Source organism: Paroedura picta, chromosome 1, assembly GCF_049243985.1.
Source record: "Paroedura picta isolate Pp20150507F chromosome 1, Ppicta_v3.0, whole genome shotgun sequence".
Classification (NCBI taxonomy): Eukaryota; Metazoa; Chordata; class Lepidosauria; order Squamata; family Gekkonidae; genus Paroedura; species Paroedura picta.
The window spans coordinates 203,574,126-203,594,158 of NC_135369.1; the positions used below are offsets into that span (position 1 = coordinate 203,574,126).

A 20,033-nucleotide genomic window follows, 5' to 3' on the forward strand; every position below is an offset into this window, starting at 1 on the left:
GCCCGCCCGCGCATTGCGCATTGCGCATGCGCAGCGCGCTCGCGCATTGCTCATGCGCAGCCGCTCCCGCACATGCGCACATGAGAAGGAAGGACTCCCTGGAGAAGAGCCTAATGCTGGGAGCGATTGAGGGCAAAAGAAGAAGGGGACAACAGAGAATGAGGTGGCTGGATGGAGTCACTGAAGCAGTAGGTGCAAACTTAAATGGACTCCGGGGAATGGTAGAGGACAGGAAGGCCTTGGAGGATCATTGTCCAGGGGGTCGCGATGGGTCGGACACGACTAAGCACCAAACAACAACAACAGGCTTTGGCTCATTAATGCACATCACATTCATGTTTATCAAACTAGGTCAACAAAGTTCGAGCCCAGCAGCACCTTTAAGACCAACAAAGTTTCATTCAAGATATACGCTTGTCATGTGCATGTACACTTCTTCAGCTATAATGACACAGAATTTCCTCAACTATTTACTTATGGGTGGTGGTGGGGTTGTTAATTGCCAGGGAGGCTTAGCTAGAATTCGGCGGCAGAATGAATGGTAGTTATCAGGATCTTGTGAATGGCCATCAATCGGCATACAGACCCAAGAGTTAACAGAATGACCTTTGAGTATGAATGGCTTCTCTCATGGTTTCTGCACCTGGGAGGGGGTGTGGTCTGCAGGTTGCCTCCTGTCTTTCCTCCCCTCAGTCCTCAAGCCTCCTGCAGGGTAGTGATGGTGACATGGCACTTCTGGCCAGCTGTCCTCAAGTCTGGGGCTCCTCAACGCCTGAAACATCATTTTAGGGACTGCTCCATGGTCTGATGGGGAAGGCACTGGCAAAGCACCCCGTATTGAGTCTGCCATGAAAACGCTCGAGGGCGTCACCCCAAGGGTCAGACATGACTCGGTGCTTGCACAGGGGATACCTTTACCTTTACCATGGTCTGAAGGTTGAAAAAGACTGAGCTAAACCTCCCTGGCAATCAACAATCCCCCCACCCATGCTCCCCCCCCCCACACCCCGCTCTGTCTCTTCCTATGAGTGATATACAAGGAAACTCTGTTTCATTATATCTGATGAAGTGTGCATGCACACAAAAGCCTATATCTTGAAGAAAGCTTTGCTGGCCTTCAAGCTGCCGCTGGCCTCAAACTGCGTGATTTGGATTTAGAAGTTTAAACTGCTGTTCTGCCTTCGAATGCTGCCCAGGACGAAACGTCATTGGCCCGAGAGCTGCCCCAGGACTCGAACTCTGCTCTTCTCTGTCCAAACCCGCAGGGCACCCTGCCTGCATCAATCTTGAGATTGCCCTGGGGTCTGCCTCTGCCCAGGGAGCTTTTGCACAGGGGCGGTCAAACCGTGGCCCTCCAGATGTCCGTGGACTACAATTCCCATGAGCCCCTGCCAGCGAATGCTGGCAGGGGCTCATGGGAATTGTAGTCCACGGACATCTGGAGGGCCGCAGTTTGACCACAGCCGCCGCCCCCCCCCCCCCCCGATCCGTACCCAGTTCGGCCACGGCAGCGGCGCAGGCGGAGAGGACGAACTTGCTGGTTCGCGGCCACCGCCCCGAGAAGGAGGCCTGTCCCTCCTCGGTCCGGCCGGAGCGCATTGGCCACGAGGCCCCGCAGCCTGGGGCGACCCCCGGGAAGAGGCGGCGGCGGCGGCTTCCGGCTCCATTGGGGGGCGAAGGTCTCTGGGCAGCGCCTGCCACTCAAGCCAGCCGGCCGGAGGACCCGCGCGGCGCTGCCGTGCCCACCGCGGGGGCTCCTGGGATCTGTAGTCTTTCGGTGCCTTCTCCGGAGTCTGGCGCGCACGTTGGCAGCCGTGGCTTTGCGCTTCCCTGGGTTAAATCTGAAGTTGATCTAACAATCTCGAACGCCCCCCCCCCACACTTCCTTTGAAAACATTCTCACGCCTACATCTTAATCTGACAAGAGGCCTATTCAAAGGGATACTAGCTGAACCAAATTTGACACTCCCCTGGCTCCTTTGAGACCAGCCAAGTTTTATTCCAGTTGTGAGCTTTGGTGTGGAGGCACACTTCCCCTGACAATGAACTGGGAATAGCCGCAGGCCGGATACAAGGACAGAGTGACTTAGCCGGAAACTAGAAAAGAGCATCGTTCAGATATCCCATGAATATGCAGCACATCTTGCTAGAAGAAGAAAAAGAAGAGTTGGTTCTTATATGCCGCTTTTCTCTACCCAAAGGAGTCTCAAAGAGGCTGACAGTCGCCTTCCCTTTCCTCTCCCCACAACAAACACCCTGTGAGGGAGGTGAGGCTGAGAGAGCCCTGATATCACTGAAGAAGAAGAATAGTTGGTTCTTCTATGCTGCTTTTCTCTACCCGAAGGATGCTCAAAGCGGCTTACATTCGCCTTCCCTTTCCTCTCCACACAACAAACACCCTGTGAGGGAGGTGAGGCTGAGGGAGCCCTGCTATTACTGAAGAAGAAGAGCTGGTTCTTATATACCGCTTTTCTCTACCCGAAGGAGGCTCAAAGCAGCTTACGGTTGCCTTCCCTTTCCTCTCCCCATGACAGACAACCTGTGAGGTGGGTGAGGCTGAGAGAGCCCTGATATTACTGAAGAAGAGTTGGTTCTTCTATGCCGCTTTTCTCTACCCGAAGGACGCTCAAAGCCAGGAGTAGTCAAACCGCGGCCCTCCAGATGTCCGTGGACTACAATTCCCATGAGCCCCTGCCAGCATTGACTACCCCTGCTCAAAGCGGCTTCCAGTCGCCTTCCCTTTCCTCTCCCCACAACAGACACACCCTGTGAGGTGGGCATGCCAGATTAGAAGCCCGCACTCCTAACCACTACACCAAACTGGCTCAGAGCAACACAGCTACGCACCAGAAATACTAGCTGTAATTTATGTTACTCTTAGTTAAAGATTATTTTCATGTGTATTATTGGAATTATATATAATATTATTGTTCTATTGAGGCTGGGAGGGCTGCAAATAAATAAATAAATAAATAAATAAATAAATAAATAAATAAATAAATAAATAAATGGCATCTCACTATTGCACACCTGTTGAGGTGAGCTTTAGCCCCCAAGAGTTTTCCCTGGGGGGAACAAAAGCTCGTGGTCCTAACGGAGAAAGTGTTTCACTTCGCCTATAATCATCTTGGTAGACTGCGTTGATGTAAGATGGACGTTTCTCGGTTGGACCCCTTTTCTGGCTCTGGTTCGGGTGGATGCTGGTATCGCAGGTGGGTCTCCTCAAATCAGTGCCTTTCAAAGACCCCCAAGGATTAATTTGCAAGCGGAGCCCTCTCGAAGCGATCCTCCGCGCTGCCCCTGCCATACCTGTGGGCCAAGGTTGCTCCTCCGCCCTCCAAGCCTGAGCACGGGGCGATGGAGGGCGGCGGGGGTGCGCCTGGCCTTGGGGGCGGCTTGGCGAGGCGGGACGGAGGCGGGCGCCGGGCGTCGCGTCCTTTGGGTGCCTCCTCCCCCGGCTCCTCCCCGAGTCGCCCAGTCAGTCGGCGCGGCGATGGAGGCGGCGCTGGTGGGGGGCGCCCTGGTGGCGGCGCTGCTGCTGGCCTACCTGGTCGGGCGGGTGTTGGGCCATCGCCGCCCCTGCGGCCGCCGCCCGCCGCCCTGCATCCGGGGCTGGATCCCCTGGCTGGGCGCGACGCTCCAGTTCGGCCGGGCTCCGCTGGCCTTCATCGAGCAAGCCCGGCGCCAGGTGAGCGGCCCGCGGGGCTCTGGCAGGCGCCTCTGCAGCTCGTCTCCGCCCAAGAGGCAAGAAGAAGAAGAGCTGGTTTTTACACCCCGCTTTGCGCGGCCCGAAGGCGTCCCCGAGCGGTTTACAATCGCCTTTCCTTCCTCTCCCCGCAGCAGATACCCTGGGAGGGAGGTGGGGGCCGAGAGAGCTCTGGGAGAACTGCCCAGTCAGAGCAGCTCTAACAGGACTGTGACTGGCCCGGCTGGCTGCAAGGGGGAGAGGAGGAGTGGGGAATCAAGCCTGGTTCTCCAGTTTCGAGGCCTCCGCTCTTAACCACTACGCCACGCTGGCGCTCTCAAGGCTGGTCTTTGTGAATTTCTTGCGTTGCGCCGGGGGTTGGATTGGATGACCCCCTGGGGATCCCTTCCCACTTGGTCTGCCTATGTTTGTACAGTCACATGGCCGATTATGTCCCTGCTTCAAAGCAAATCACTCTTGCTCTATCCTGTGCCTTCCTTCCTGGGGCACTCTCGGTTTCCCCCCCGGGGCGGGGGGGGGGACTTTTTGGTGCTGCAGAATAGGAATGTGGTGCAGAACCAGTCGTGGCAGAGAGTGCATCTGCAGCAGTGCAATCTGGAAGTAAGCCCCGTTGAAGATTACTTAACTGCATGCTAACTCCTGCATACCTCTGCCCCCTCCTGACGTTGCACTAATGTGCACTTACTTCTCTTTGTTATATTGGGACTGCTGAGAAATCAAAATCAAGCAGGCCTTTTAGTTTGTGTCTCTCAGTAGGAAAGCAAACGTCGGGGTTGTTTTTCCAGTTCTGGATATTTACTGTCCCTAATATGTGCAAGGGGAAAATCTCTCTCCCCCCCCCCCCTCTCATGGTGACGATGTCCTGTGCTGCTAAATCACAGCCAATTTATGGTGACCCTGTTGAGTTTTCAAGGCCCAGAGACAAGCAAAGATCATGGTCAATGCCTGACTCTACGTGGCATACTTAAAAATAATCAATAAGAAACAGTCAAAGTTCGTGCTATTGAAATACGGGACTGAGGAATTTAATTGGGCTGGTGTCATTTTCCTCTCCTGGGCGTTGCTGGTTATCTTGATGTCCTCATTTCTCAATCTCCCTCTCTCTCTTGTTACATTATCTCTCTCTCTCTCTCTCTCTCTCTCTCTCTCTCTCTCTCTCACACACACACACACACACACACACACACAAAAACACACACACACATCTTTCCGTAGAATCAGGGGTGTGAACAAACTTTACTGCTTCTTCACATACTGTACCCGAACACGCCTCTGGAAGTTTTGAGGGTTGTGGTTTGGCCCCACGCAAGTAGAAATTCAATCGTTGGCAGTTCATTAAAAAATGGAGGAGACTTTTTAATTGACAGTTGTTAAGTTATGTGTTTTGTGTGTTTTTTAGATCCATGGGCATATAACATTGCACATTTTGAAGAGTTGCATCTGATGAATATTTATCACCACTTACTCCATGGGTGAACGTCTTAGTTTACCCTATTTACATACATTTCACATTAAATTAAAAATAAATTGGTTACTTTAATAGATAATTCCCCCTTTTCCCCTTCTTTAATCTTAGATATATTCTGCATATTATGAGTTTTGTATATGCCTTTGTTTAATGTATGGAATCCACTGAGGAAGGCTTTTAGACTAAATGCACGGTTATAGTGTTAGGTTATAATTTATACCTTTTTTACGTGTATTTATATATTTGGACATTTGTATACGAGGCATAGGTGCTTATATGCAGTGCAATATGAATGTGTTTTTAAATGATATTTAAACACTTTGGATTGAATAATTAAATCTATCAATCCTTTAATGGCATATAAATTAAATGTATGATATTCTCTCCGTTAGCATAGTGTGCTTAGCTGTACTCTAGCTTCTGTCTTCTCTTTCTTGACCTAACCTTTTATGATTCTGAGTAGACATAGTATCATATTATCATAGAGTTGGAAGGGACCTCCTGGGTCATCTAGTCCAACCCCCTGCACTATGCAGGACACGCCCAACCCTTTCACTCATCCACTCTAACCTGTAACCCCCTTGAACCTTCACAGAATCAGCCTCTTTGTCAGATGGCTATCCAGCCTCTGTTTAAAAATTTCCAAAGATGGAGAACCCACCACCTCCCTAGGAATCCTGTTCCACTGAGAAACCGCTCTAACTGTCAGGAACTTCTTCCGGATGTTTAGACGGAATTTATTTTGAATTATTTTCATCCCATTGGTTCTGGTCCTCTGGGGGCAAGAGAGAACAACTCTGCTCCATCCTCTACATGGCAGCCTTTTAAATACCTGAACATGGTTATCTGTTACCTTTTGGGGATAGCTTTCTACATTTACTCCGAAATATGTTGATTTACTCCCAAAGGCTCCCAAAGGCTTAAAAAGCTATAACGTACATAACATGCACGACTCCGTGGTGCGTTGAAAACATGAACCATGTTCTCATTTGCGCAGAAAAGAAATGTTTCGAAAGCACCCGAGACGGTTGTGAATCCGGAATGTCATTGAGTTTCAGTGGCATTCAGGTCATGTCGAGGGGAGGGTGGCCGGCTGGACGCCAGCACTTCAGTCCTGCTGTTCGTTTCTTAGCAACTGAGGAAACTGGCCCTCTGCTCCAGAGCAATTCCTTTAGATGCACCCTGGCATTTGACCAAGCCTCAAAAAAGGATACTGAAGTTCATGCCAGCTTTCTAAGGTGATTCCTTAAGGGGGCACAAGTGTGATGAGGAAAGGGATCTCACACACACACACACACACACACACAGAGTTTTAGGCTAGCAATTAAAGGTCCCAGCAAAGTCCAGCTTTGCTGAAGAGGTTCCCAAGGGTTTATTGCAGGGGTGGACAAAATATGGCTTTCCAGATGCTCATGGACTACATTTCCAATGACCCCCTGCCAATGTTCCGTCAGGGGCTCATGGGAATTGTAGTCCATGGACACCTGGAGAGCCACAGTTTGGCCACCTCTGTTATTGCCTGACCTGAAACAACTTTATGGTCTCCAGGCCTTCCTTAGGAAGCTGGAGTCTGACTGGAGTGCAGTCTTTGATGTTTGCATTAAAATGTGGCTATAATATACTATTTACCTTTAATCCAACATCTTTGTGCGTTGCAGTATGGACTGGTATTCACGGTGTATATGCTGGGCAAGCGGTACACATTTGTTACGGGGGAAGAAGGATGCCAAGTCTTCTGCAAAATTAAAGATGCGGACTTTGAGCAAGCCGTACAGCAGTCCGTTGAGCGTGCAGGTAAGCAAAGAATGCTGGATTTCAGGGGAAAGCATTTGTGTTTGCTGCAGTCGATCGATTTGGGGACGTGGGCTGGGAAGCCCTGCCTTAAGTCCTTGCTTGGTCCTGAGCCCGACCAGATAAGCTTTGAGTCAGACTAGTTATGGCTTTGCAGCCTCACCGATCTCACAGCGATGGGGAGGAGAGCAGCCAAGCCCATGACCCCGGCTTCCTTGAGAAGACATGGTGCATCTGAGCAAAGTCTTCTGAATGCACCACCCTACAATTGGATAAAAGCTGTCAGGTGACTGAACTGATTACGAGTGAAGAAAGCTCTATTTGTGGAACTAACAAACTGGATAGGAAAGAGAAAAGATACATCTAGCTGCCTCTTGGCCGAGAGAGTTCTTGAAGAAAAGTCCAAGAGTTGCATTCTGCTGACAGACAAGGCCAAGAGCAGAGGTTTCTAGGCTTGCAGTGTGGCCTGGAACTTCCCCTGGAGAAAAAACTGATCTAATGGCTTGAGATTGGTTCCCTTGGAGCAGTGGTCCCCAACCTGCGGGCCGCGGCCCGGCGCCGGGCCGCAAAGGCCATGGCGCCGGGCCGCGGCTCCCTCTCCCCGCCCCCCCCCCCGCAGTAAAAAACTTCCCAGGCCGCAAGCTTGCGGCCCGGGAAGCTACTTACTGCGGGAGGGCGGGGAGAAGGAATCAGGGCCGGGCCGCGCCAGTGCAGGCCGCGCCGGCGCGGCCCGATCCGCGGGCGCGGCCGGGCGCGGCTTGCGGGTGCGACCAGCGGCCGCGGCCGGGCGCGGCTTGCGGGTGCGGCCAGCGGCCGCGGCCGGGCGCGGCTCGCGGGTGCGGCCAGCGGGCGCGGCTCGAGGGTGTGGCCGGCGGGCGCGACCGGGCTCGGCCCGAAGCGTGGGCGTGGCCCGCGCGGGCGCGGTCCCTGCGGGCACGGCCCGATGCCCTGCCGGTCCCCAGCCTAAAAAAGGTTGGGGACCACTGCCTTGGAGGAAAAGGCAACTTCAGAGGGAAGATTCTAGTGGAGCCCAAAGAGTCCAGGGAGGGATTGAAGTCTCAGAGTGGCTACAGAGGGTTGGGGACAGTGGTCCCCAACCCGCGGGCCACGGCCCGCTGCCGGGCAGCGAAGGCCATGGCGCCGGGCCGCGGCTCCCTCTCCTCGCCCCCCCCCCCCGCAGTAAAAAACTTCCCAGGCCACAAGCTTGCGGCCCGGGAAGCTTCTTACTGCGGGAGGGGGGGAGAGGGAATCAGGGCCATGCATCGCGCATGCGCATCCTTGCCGCGCATGCACAGCATGCGCAGGCGGGCAGTTGCCCTGCCAGTCCCCAGCCTCAAAAAGGTTGGGGACCACTGCTCTAAGACGTCCCTCTCTACCAGTGATGTAAGGTGGGGGTGGTGGGAGGGAACTGATCATGAGGTAGGAAATTAAAATGTGAATTTTGGTGGGAGAAAGCGACTTCAAAGGAAGCGGGGATTGGAGGGACTGACCTTTGATGTGGACATGCCACATTACCCCCCCCCCTCAGAACACAACCTATACACTCTGGACCTGTTTGTATGTTGCAACATTGTACTGTTTATTGGTTATACAATTATAATGTTAAATGTTTACAATTATCAGTTATTATTGCACGGTTATTCAAATGTTTTATAGACTGTTCCAAGTATTGTTCTTATGTTATTATGTAAACCGCCCTGAGCCCCCGGGGAGGGCGGTATATAAATAAATAAATAAACAAACAAACAAATAAATAAATAAATTGCAGGATTTGACATCACACCCCAAGCACCAACCCCATACCTCCTGGCATTTCCCAAGCTACAGCTTGGTAGAAGAAGAAGAGTTGGTTCTTATATGCAGCTTTTTTCTACCTGAAGGAGGCTCAAAGCGGCTTACAGTTGCCTTCCCTTTCCTCTCCCCACAACAGACACCCTGTGAGGTAGGTGAGGCTGAGAGAGCCCTGATATTACTGAAGAAGAAGAGTTGGTTCTTATATGCCGCTTTTCTCTACTCGAAGGAGGCTCAAAGCGGCTTACAGTCGCCTTCCCTTTCCTCTCCCCACAACAGACACCCTGTGGGGTGGGTGAGGCTGAGAGAGCCCTGATATCACTGCTCATTCAGAACAGTTTTATCAGCGCTGTGGGGAGCCCAAGGTCACCCTGCTGGCTGCATGTGGGGAGAGTGCAGAATCGAATCTCGCATACCAGATTAGAAGTCCGCACTAATAAACTACGGCAGCAAACTGGTACAGTTCTAAGAATAATTTAAAGCCCTTTGACCTTTCATTTCTAAAGATTAGAGCACGTTTTGAGTGTACCCTGGCATGGATTATTAGTTGGAAGGAGAAGTGGGGGGAGGGAGTGTACAAGGGATCAACTAGGGAGCTTGAGAGTGGTTTAGTAGCTGATTACTAGTGCCTGTTAAACTAATAGCGGCCACTAGGTGGTGCTGTCGCAGTTTGGTATGTGCATTGCGCTAACTTTGTGCTTGCATCAGAAAGAAAGGGCACCGTGGAAAACTGGACTTGAGAAGAGCAGAGAACTGAGCCACACGGGATGTCGAGTGCATTGTGGGACTGGAGTGGACACAGAGCCCCTGCCAAGCTGAGATGTTAAATTTTAGATTGAAAGCCTCCCCCCCAAAACCATAGAGATGTTAGAATCGATTTTAATTCTGTGAATTTATGTTAGTTTATTATAACATTAATTTAAAGATAAGATTTTAAGGTAAATGTTTTAATGGTATTACTTTAATTTGAACTAATTTGAACTTTTGCAGAGGGATTGTATTGAACTATAAAATGCAATCCGCTCTGACTTCTCAAAGATAGGACAGACTATAAATGAGAGAGAGAGAGAGAGAGAGAGAGAGAGAGAGAAAGAATTTGGCTTTCCACAAAGGTCAGTAGGCTCACTGCCAGCTGCCTGTTTCCTTTGTCCAGGCCCTTTGATGTCATACAAGAGTATAAGAAGGATGGTCTAATAATTAAACCAAACAGAGAGAAACAGACCTGTCCAATGGCAATACAATAGATATATTCATAAAAGAAAGAAAAGTGTCCTTTTTTGTACTTTTCCTTATATGTTTATTCTGTAGGACTTCTGTCAAAATGGAATCCAGGTAATATCCGTTTTCAGTGAGATTCTTTCATCAGTGACAAGTCCTCTGAGTCTTCAATATTTTTATGAATTTTATAGGTATCAAGAATTTAAACCTTAAATAGCGGTTAAAGCGGTTAAAGATATATATATATACATACATACATACATACATACATACATACATACATACATACATACATACATACATACATACATACATACATACATACATATATATATATATATATATATATATATATATATCTTTAACCGCTCCTGCGGAGCAGATTAAATAAAGCCCTAAGGGCTGTGTGGGAGGATAAAGGGCAGGGCCTGTCCGTGATAAAAACTTGCCACTCAAGGGCCAAGTGGCCAATTGGGAGGCGCGCTATGCGCGCCTCCCTTTTGGCCACTTGGCTTGCCCTGGACTCACTGCCCAGATGCTTCGCCGGCGGGAAAGGAGCAGGGCCGCCGCATCAAAGACGCGGCAGCCCTGCTCCTTTTCCGCCGGTGAAGCATTGCCCTTACCGGGGGAGAAGGAGCCCATGACACGGACAAAGCCCTGCTCCTTCCCACCCTCCCAGCCACGCGCCTCGCCGCCACCACCCAGCCACCCTTCTCGACACTCCCCACAGGCCTCCAACACAGCCTGCCCTCGCCTCTAACACAGTGCCTGCCAGGATCCACCGACACTGCCGCGGCAAGAATGGTAAGCCCCCCCCGCGCCACCCCCCACAACACCTACCCTCCCACCTCTCCGGCCCCACTAACTACCCCGCTTGCTGCCCCATTCCCCCCTCTAGACAACCCCTCCCACACAGTCCCACGCCTCGCCGCCGCGATCCCCCGTCGCCGCCTCTCCCACCCAAACCACTTGCGGCCCACCCAGCTAGCTTACCCTGCCACTGGTCGCCTGCTTTCCCACCCACAACGTTTGCTCCCAGCCACGGCTGCGCCCAGCCCGCACAACCCGCCCGCTGGCTTGAACTACCACAGACTAAACCAGGCATGCGCCGAATCCCACGCATGCCTGGTCCCTCTCCCCCACGCCCGCCCCGCCCCCTGGCCCTGGAGATACACCAGCCATACGCGGGATTCCCCATTTCCCTGGTTTACTCTGCGCGACTTCCGCCGCCCGCCCACCTCTCACAGCCTCTTCGCGCCCCTGTTTGCCGCCGCCCGCCATCACACCCAAAGGGGGCCAACTCCCCAGGGCTCGGCACACGCGACGGACCTGAGGAAGGGTACGCTGTGCACTGCATCCCTGTGTCTGTCCCCATTTCCCCTGCCACCAAACCATCGCGCCCGCCACCTAGCAGCTCCCTATACCCGAGACACGCCCTGCCCAAACCGCCTCTACTCTGCCCATTTTTAGAAATGGGCTTTAATTCTAGTATATAGGCGATTGTAAGCTGTTATGAGAGGCCAAGTAGTAAAAAGCAGAGTATAAAACCCAACTCTTCTTCTTAAATCTGCTTTGGGCAGTTTTCAATAGCTGCAGTATGAACATTTGTTACTGACAGCTTGAAAACAAGGGTCACCGTCTTGGCGGGTTGCATTTCTGCTCCAGTCCTCACCAGTGACGAACTTTGTCTATTTGGCACTCAGGGCAGATACTTTGGCGACACTCCCCTTCCTCTATGTGTTTTGTTCTCCTTGGCTGTCAAGTGACACCTGACTTACAGTCACCCTGTAAGTAAGAGGTGGTCTGCCATTGCCTGCCTCCACATCGACCCTGCTTCCTTTTTGAGATCTGATAAGATCAGGCTGGGCTGGAGCTCTCCAGGTCAGGGTCCGTCCTCAGGAATAATTGTGAAAGAAAACATGAGATAACAATGGCCAGTAAACAGGGCTGAATCTGCACTCATTTTGTTTATTCCGTTGTGAATCCTGCTGAATTCAGATTGATTTGAACTCGAGTCTTCCTCTATCCCCACCCCCACTGAACAGAAAGTGTTCTTCATGTGATTAGGAAAGCTCAGAAGGGGAGGTGGAGCCAAGCACAGCAGGAGCCTCTTTTTTCCTTGATCGGGGTGGGGGGAGATGACTGGAGACAGCAGAGGAGAGGGAATAAATCCAAGAGGAAAATCTCTGCTGAGAGAAGTTAGGGCTTCCCCTTTAAGGGAAGCCTTGCAACCTGGGAACAAGGAAGCCTTTGAACTGACGCCCTGGCCAATCAGGGCGTTTCTATAGCGGAGGCTCGGCACAAAGTTAGTTCGAGGAAATGCAGAGAGCTGCACCTTTACGCATGCTGATTTTTCAAATATCGAGGTTTATATCTACTCCAGGATATTGTGGGTGAAAGGTAGGGGGAAACATGCTTGGTGCAGAGGGAAAATTTAAATCGCCCAAAATCAAAATGGAAATTGTATTCAGTGTAGATGGCAGGGACTGAATCGACCTGGGATTGGAATAAAAGCTCCAGGCAGATTCAGCCCAGGTTTGGGTGGGCAGCCACGCTGGCCTGAAGCAGAAGAACCAAGTTTGGTCTTAAAGGTGCCACTGGACTCAAACTGTTTCAGTGTCCAGAAAAGAAACTTTGTATATGCCTACATGGAGTCTGGCAATGGCAAGCAAACCTCTCTTGCCCTGAAGACCCTACAGCATTGCTAGAAGTCAGCTGTGACTTGACAGCAAAATAAATTTTAAAATCCACCATGCCAGTCATGTTCCGAACAGGCACTTGTGAGAGCTTCTGTTCTCCATTTTGAAACCCAAGAGTCTGTCACCCAAAACACCTCCCAGGCACTTTTAGAGCTAGGAATCTGCCTTTGTACTTTGTACTTTTACTAACTAACACTGACCAAATGAACAAAATAGTGATTGCACGTTTCACCAGACAGGGTGTTAAGAGACACACTGCCTCCTAAAGAAGGGTGCCCCCGTTCTCCATTGTTTCCAAAGGTCAAAAGTCAAACCAGGGAATACTCTGAAGTAGAAACTGAAGGGAGGGCCTTTTTACAAGCCCAGCAGAACCAGTGTAATGTACAGAGCACCAAACAGTATGTGTGCTATCACAGAGTACCCAGCACAATCCAGTGTCATTGTGGCAATACACAAGCACAAAATCACAGTCCATGCAAGGGGGGTGCCCAGCAGAACCAGTGCAATTTATAGTGCCCAGCAAACCCTTCTGTTCAAAATATTAACAAAGCATTGCTACTATACTGCTCATAAATACATTCTGTCACCAATAGGATAGGAATGAAAAAGCCTTGAGATCAAGAAGTGAAAATAAGAGTGGGGGGGGGGGGAATGACACAGAAAAATTCAGTTAAGGGAGACACAAATGAACAAGAAACATGTTGAAAATAAGCCTTTAGGCAAGTTAAGTGGCTTTCCCATTAAACAGCCACAAGTCAGAGAAAGGCTCCTTAGGCTGTAGTGAGGCTACTTGGAGAATACTAAGATCCACTACTTTATCTGCGGCGTCAAAGTCAAACAGGGAATCATCACTTCCCAGAATATTCTTTTGTATGTGAACTGGACTCCTTGGAAGTGAGCACAGAAAGGTCCTCACCCTTTTGGAAACCATCATGTGGCAAGTATGAGGAAGATGTCTCGCTTCCAGGCATGGAATTCCGGACACCAACTCCACTGGGTGTGCTAGACCAGTGGTCCCCAACCTTTTTATCACCGGGGACCACTCAACGCCCTTTACTGAGGCCCGGTGTGGGGGGGTAGTTTACTCCTCTTCTCTCAACCACTGCCCTAACGCTCTCTGATCGCTATGGCAATATTTAAACATCCCTTCAAAATAAGATACAGACACGCCACAACAATGAACATAAGGGACATTTTATTTTCATGGAAATTTTAACTCATGACAATGACAAATCAATGGGAACCCTGAGCTTGTTTCTCTGCAACGAGATAGTCCCATCTGGGAGTGATGGGAGACAATGACACCCGAAGTGTGTTGTAAAGGGCCGGGGGGATGAAGTAAAGGGCCGGGGGGGGGGAGAAGGCGTCCTTTGGGGCCCACCTCCAATTAGTCGAAGGACCACATGTGGTCCGCGGCCCACAGGTTGGGGATCGCTATGCTAGACCACTAAAGGAAGGGCCAGCCCGAGTTCCAGGGCATGACCAAGCCATGTTTTCTCCAATGGATATCAGGAAAAGAGGGACAGGAAGGAGTGAAGAAATCAGAGGAAGGATGTGGGTGGAGGTTAACATGCATGAAGCAAGGGAAGGAAGTTTAAGAGGGGGAGACGGGCAAATAGGAGAGTGATGGGAGAGAGAGACTCCAGCTGGACAGCCAGAGAAGGAGCTTGCAGGGAGGAAGTCCAGAAGGAGAAGAAAGATGGGCCAGTAGAAGCTGGCTGCCCGACGGGAGGCAGCTGGCACAGATGAGGGGAACTGTGAGCTTGTGAATTAATTTGAATAAAAGCTACAGAAAGTCAAACCTGGGCGAGAAGACTTTGTTGCCATGGAGGAAGCGGGGCTTCCCATGCCCCATTCCCTGGACCAGGGGTAGTCAAACTGTGGCCCTCCAGATGTCCATGGACTACAATTGTGGAAGGCCGCAGTTTGACTACCCCTGCCCTGGACAAACTGATTCTGCACACATTGCAGAATGCATTTGCAATCTGCTTTTGCAGCTGGATTTCCCTGTGCGGAGCAGGAAAATCTATGTCTGAAGCGCGTTGGAAACGCATGATCCAGCGTGTACGGAATGCGTGCCCCCAGTTTCTAGATGTTCCCGAATTTGAAAGCTGCTTCTGATTAGATTTTTTCTTTTTTTTTTCAAAGCTTCAATTCCCAAGGACATCTTTTATCAGAATAGGTTCAAAATCTATATGTCGATGAAGGGAAGATTGTCGACCTTGAACCTGCCCCTGCTAACTGGGACTATCTGTGCGGAAGTGCAAGAATACATGCAGGACTTAGGGGCAGAGGGAATCAAGAGTCTCCTTGACCTGGTAAGGTAGGTGAATTTTCCTGCCCAGGAAGGAACAGGCCATGTCTCGATGCTTTTAATGAAAGGAAGATTGCAAGGACAAATAACAATTAGGTCTAAATGGTAAGAGTCAGCATGGTATTGTGGTTAAAGACAGTGGCCTCTAATCTGGAGAACTGGGTTTGATTCCCCACTCCTCCTCCACAGGCAGCCAGCTGGGGAACCCTTCCTTCCCTTGTCATTTTCTTATTCCCAAAAGCTATTCCTAAACTGTTTTCTATTCTTGCCATGGGAAATTATAGGTACTCATGTGTGGTTGTGTGTGTGTGTGTGTGTATACCTTACTTCCAGTAAGGTAAAAGCAGTTCAGGTGTGGTTTTTTCATGTGAGAAAAAACGAAGGATGTGGATTCTTATAGCTAGGATGTTTTAAAATTTTATTTTAATTATCAGTGATTTATAATGTACTTTGTAAATGCCAGATGTTTTAATGTACTTTGTAATTTGATTACTGGTCTAGTACCATAATAATAATGAAGAAAGGGAGGGAAGGATTAAAGTCCCCCCTCCCCACTGCTCTCCAGATAAGCCAGACCTAGTAGCCAGCTTGGTGTAGTGGTTAGGAGTGTGGACTTCTAATCTGGCGAGCCGAGTTTGATTCCGCGCTCCCCCACAGGCAACCAGCTGGGTGACCTTGGGCTCGCCACAGCACTGATAAATCTGTTCTGACCGAGCAGGAATATCAGGGTTCTCTCAGTCTCACCCACCTCACAGGGGGTCTGTTGAGGGGAGAGGAGCCGCTTTGAGACTCCTCCAGGTAGAGAAAAGCGGCATCTAAGAACCAACTCTTCTTCTTCTTCTTCTTTTAAATTCACAAAGGAATAATATGTTCTAAACATGGAAGAAATAAGCAGTTGAGCCCGGAGATCTTTTAAAACTGGGCATGGTAAGGACTCATCTCGGGACTTCCTGCATACCAAGCTACCAAGCAATGACCTCTCCTTGAAAGAAGGGCCCAAGTGATCTCTTCCAGTTGGATGCCTTGGGTCTCCCACCAAGTCCAGAAGCTACCCTGAGCCTTGTGGACAACATTAAAATCATTTGCGTGAACCAGTTAAAAGCCTATCATGAAACTGAGGATTAGAATCAGGAAGTCAGTGCCAGTTCAGCACACCCAATAATTTGTTTCCATGCTGGGCCTTCTGGGTCGGTGTAAAAACCAGAGATTGTTTGTTGCGATCTCCCATTGAGCTGCTCTCCTCTGGCATTGGAAGGTGTGACTTCTGGGACAGAAAGGGAATGGTGCTCTTCCATGGAGCATCAGTGGTTACTCAAAACCAGGGGTAGTCAAACTGCAGTCCTCCAGATGTCCATGGACTACAATTCCCATGAGCCCCTGCCAGCATTCGCTGGCAGGGGCTCATGGGAATTGTAGTCCATGGACATCTGGAGGGCCGCAGTTTGACTACCCCTGCTCAATACCACTAAAAATTGATCCGTTAGGTTCCTAGTTTTGTATCTCTTGCCCGAGCCCAACAACTGAATGTTGCCGAGTGGATCCGCCATTTAATTTTGGTCTCCAATCCTTGTTTCTTTTTTTGCTGCAGGGATATCATGTTCCCCACAACAGCGAGCATCCTGTTTGGAAAAGACATCTTCCTGAAAACCAAAAACAATATGAAGGAGTTACAAGAGCACTTTCGGGTCTACGATGATGATTTCGAATATGCCACCCAGCTGCCTGAATGTTTTCTGAAGTAAAGCAGTAGGAATCTCTGTCTTACTATCCAGTTGGTTCTCTGTTACAGTGTTTTGGCTTTCTGAGATTATTCGTTTATCTTACGGCCAGGAGATCTGCGTCTTGTCTGGCAGCCAGGAAAGGGATATTCGGAGCTGGTTTGCCATTGCCTGCCTCCGTGAGAGCCAGTTTGGTGTCGTGGTCAGGAGTGTGGACTTCTAATCTGGCATGCCGGGTTCGATTCTGCGCTCCCCCACATGCAACCAGCTGGGTGACCTTGGGCTCGCCACGACACTGATAAAACTGTTCTGACTGAGCAGTGATATCAGGGCTCTCTCAGCCTCTCCTCCCTCACAGGGTGTCTGTTGTGGGGAGAGGAAAGGGAAGGCGACTGTAAGCCGCTTTGAGCCTCCTTCGGGTAGAGAAAAGTGCCTTATAAGAACCAATTCTTCTTCAGTGATATCAGGGCTCCCTCAGCCACACCCACCTCACAGGGTGTCTGTTGTGGGGAGAGTGTCCTGATACTAGGGGGGGGGGGGCTTTCTCAACCAGGGTTTCGTGAAACCCTGGAGTTTCCTGACAACCCTGCAGGGGTTTTCTGGATGGGTGAGCGTGAATTAACCTTTTATAGTTTTCAAATGTGTTAAACATTTATCAGGTGATGGTCCAGAGGGGGGTGGGCAGGGGAGGGGCCCTGGGAGGGCATGGACACAGCTATCCTTCCGAAACGTATTTTGCTCAGTCGCAGCTCTTCCGAGATTTCTCGAAGCCTGAAGAATGTTTCAGGGCTTTCTCAACAGTAGAAAAGTGGATGACGGCGATAAAATCTACGTGGTTTTAGAGTGCACTTGGAAGGCAGAAATGTTGAGCTCCTTTGTTACTAGGGCTAGATCTGACATAAACGTGCCTCTGTCAAGCCAGGCCGTGTGGGCCATCAACGTAATACTGGAAATATAAATTTCATCAAGGAGAGCAGCTGGAAAGATCCTAGTTGGCGTGTCCTCACTGCAAGGCCCCCGGGACAGGGTGTATGCAGAGGTGCCATCCCCAGGCACCTGAGGCCTCATGGGGGGGGGGGGTCAGCCACGATGCACACAGGGCTGCACAGGTGGTCCTGCAGGGATTCCCAACCGGGAGTCCACGGCTTTCCCCCTCCTGCCTTAATAGACTCGGCCACAAGCTAGGGAACCGTCTGCTTCCATTGCTCTCCCCTGAAACTGCCTCTGGTCTCTCCCGCCTCAGTCCTCCTCCAGCCGGCCTGTTCACACAGGTGGTGATGTCACTTGTGGTGACATGGCACTTCTGGAGGGGGGGGGGAGTGGCAGGGAGGCTTGGCCAGCAACATCACTTCCGGGGCTCCTATAAGATTATTATTTCTGGGGCTCCTCCACGGTCCAAAGGTTGGGGAAGGCTGTGGTAGAGGCTCCAGGCACCGCAGGGAGCAGAATAACTAGAGATTGCCAGCATGCCCCCCCCCTCCACAAAGGCAGCTGGGTGGACCAAAGAGGAGGAAGGCCTGTCCGCTGTCTTGCATCGGATGGCAGCACTGGGCCCATGAAATGTGGAAGACACTGCCAAGGAAGGTCCTGCAAAGAGCCAAAGCACAGCCGTGGTATGGGGGGAGATGAATACAGGGGTGGTGCTGGCTGCCTGCAGGCCCCAGGAGAGGATCGCCTGCACACTCAGTCCCCTCCCTGCCCTCGTGCAAATGGCCATCCCTGTGGCCATCCTGGAGTGCATCCCCGGAGTGGCAGGCCAAGGGGAGAGGCGCACACCCTCCCCTGAGGAATGCGGCTGCAGTGACTCCCCGCTTAGCCGTGGGTCTGCTGCGGAAGCAAAGGGGCTGTGCTTGAGTGCTGCAGGCATCGGCCCCTCTAGGGGGCGATGTGGATCCTGGCCGGTCCTCCTCCCCATGTGCCTGCCAAAGGCTCATTTCGGAAAGCACAAAAACCGTGCAAAGCAAATATAGCCACAGTTCTGCTTCCTGACCGCAGACTGCCCAGTGGGCTTGAACTGGGTCGTTTCTTCCCCTTCCACAGGAAATGGTCAAAATCCAAGAAGTGGCTCTTTAACGTGTTCGAACAAGTGGCGCTGCATGCTGAGGCAACGAACCCCCCTGATGGCGACTCCAAGGTAGCCCCTTCAGAAGGCTTCCCGGCACACTCCTCGGTTAAAGGGCCCCAACTGGTCTGCTGGGCCCTGTACAGCCTGAGGGCCACTTGTGGCTCCCACAGACCGGCTTGCCAGACAGATCGTTGGGCCTTCTGCATCGAAGACTACTCTGGCCTCCTGTATATTTCACCAGCCCTGCATCCATGTTGTTCCGGGCCCCTTTTGTTGGTGGTTCTTAGCGCAGTGGGGAAGAACAGCAGTCTGGAGAATTGGGGTTTGATTTCCCAGTCTTTCTCCACAGGTGGCCAGCTGGGTGACCTTGGCCCAGTCGCAGTTCTCTCAGAGCTCTCTCAGCCCCATCTACCTCACAGGATATCTGCTGTGGGAAGGAGACTGTAGGCCACTTTGAGACTCCTTCGGATAGTAAAAGCAGGGTACGAAAAACAGTTCTCCCTCCTCCTCTTCCTCCTCCTCCTCTGTCGTCTTCTTCTTCCAACAGACGCTTTTGCAGCATGTCCTGGACACCCTCACTTCAAAACGTTTTGGACCTCATTACGGTCTCTTGCTCTTCTGGGCCGCTCAAGCGAACGCTGTTCCTGTAAGTACGTGGCTGGAAAACATTTCCTCCCATTAGTCCAGGGGTAGTCAACCTGGGGTCCTTCAGATGTCCATGGACTACAATTCCCATGAGCCCCTGCCAGCATTTGCTGGCAGGGGCTCATGGGAATTGTAGTCCATGGACATTTGGAGGACCCCAGGTTGATTACCCCTGCATTATTATATTATTATTATTATTATTATTATTATTATTATTATTATTATTATTATTATTATTATTATTATTATTATTATTATTAGATTTACAGCCCGCCACTCCCTTGCGGCTCGTGGCGGGTAACAATATCACAAATCCCCATTAAAACCCCATAAAAACAATAATAACATTGCCAATATTGCCAGCATGGCAAGAATGGCAGCTCGACTTCCCCCCCCCCCCACTACTAGCGGGTGGAGAGGAGGTCCTGATGATGTTTTGCTTCGGGTCCAGAACCCGAGTCCCCGGGGGAGGCTTAGATCTATTATCAGCCCCAGCCTCAACCATAAACCTGGCGGAAGAGCTCTGTCTTGCAGGCCCTGTGGAACGTTGAAAGATCCTGCAGGGCCCGCAGCTCTCCCGGGAGCTCATTCCACCAGGTCGGGGCCAGGACCGAAAAG

General features: G+C 50.9%; 1 protein-coding gene across 1 annotated transcript in view; it reads left to right on the forward strand.

Annotated features, from left to right (window-relative positions):
• Positions 1-3,451: 3,451 nt before the first annotated feature.
• The window catches only part of LOC143827556 (24-hydroxycholesterol 7-alpha-hydroxylase-like), a 30,639-nt gene continuing 14,057 nt past the window's right edge, over positions 3,452-20,033 (forward strand). Inside the window, exons 1-6 of the mRNA XM_077317216.1 lie at positions 3,452-3,688; positions 6,833-6,968; positions 14,822-14,996; positions 16,576-16,725; positions 18,746-18,839; positions 19,318-19,416. Coding sequence (XP_077173331.1) covers positions 3,494-3,688; positions 6,833-6,968; positions 14,822-14,996; positions 16,576-16,725; positions 18,746-18,839; positions 19,318-19,416 — 849 coding nt within the window. The 5' untranslated portion in view covers positions 3,452-3,493. The remainder of the gene's footprint in view (positions 3,689-6,832; positions 6,969-14,821; positions 14,997-16,575; positions 16,726-18,745; positions 18,840-19,317; positions 19,417-20,033) is intronic.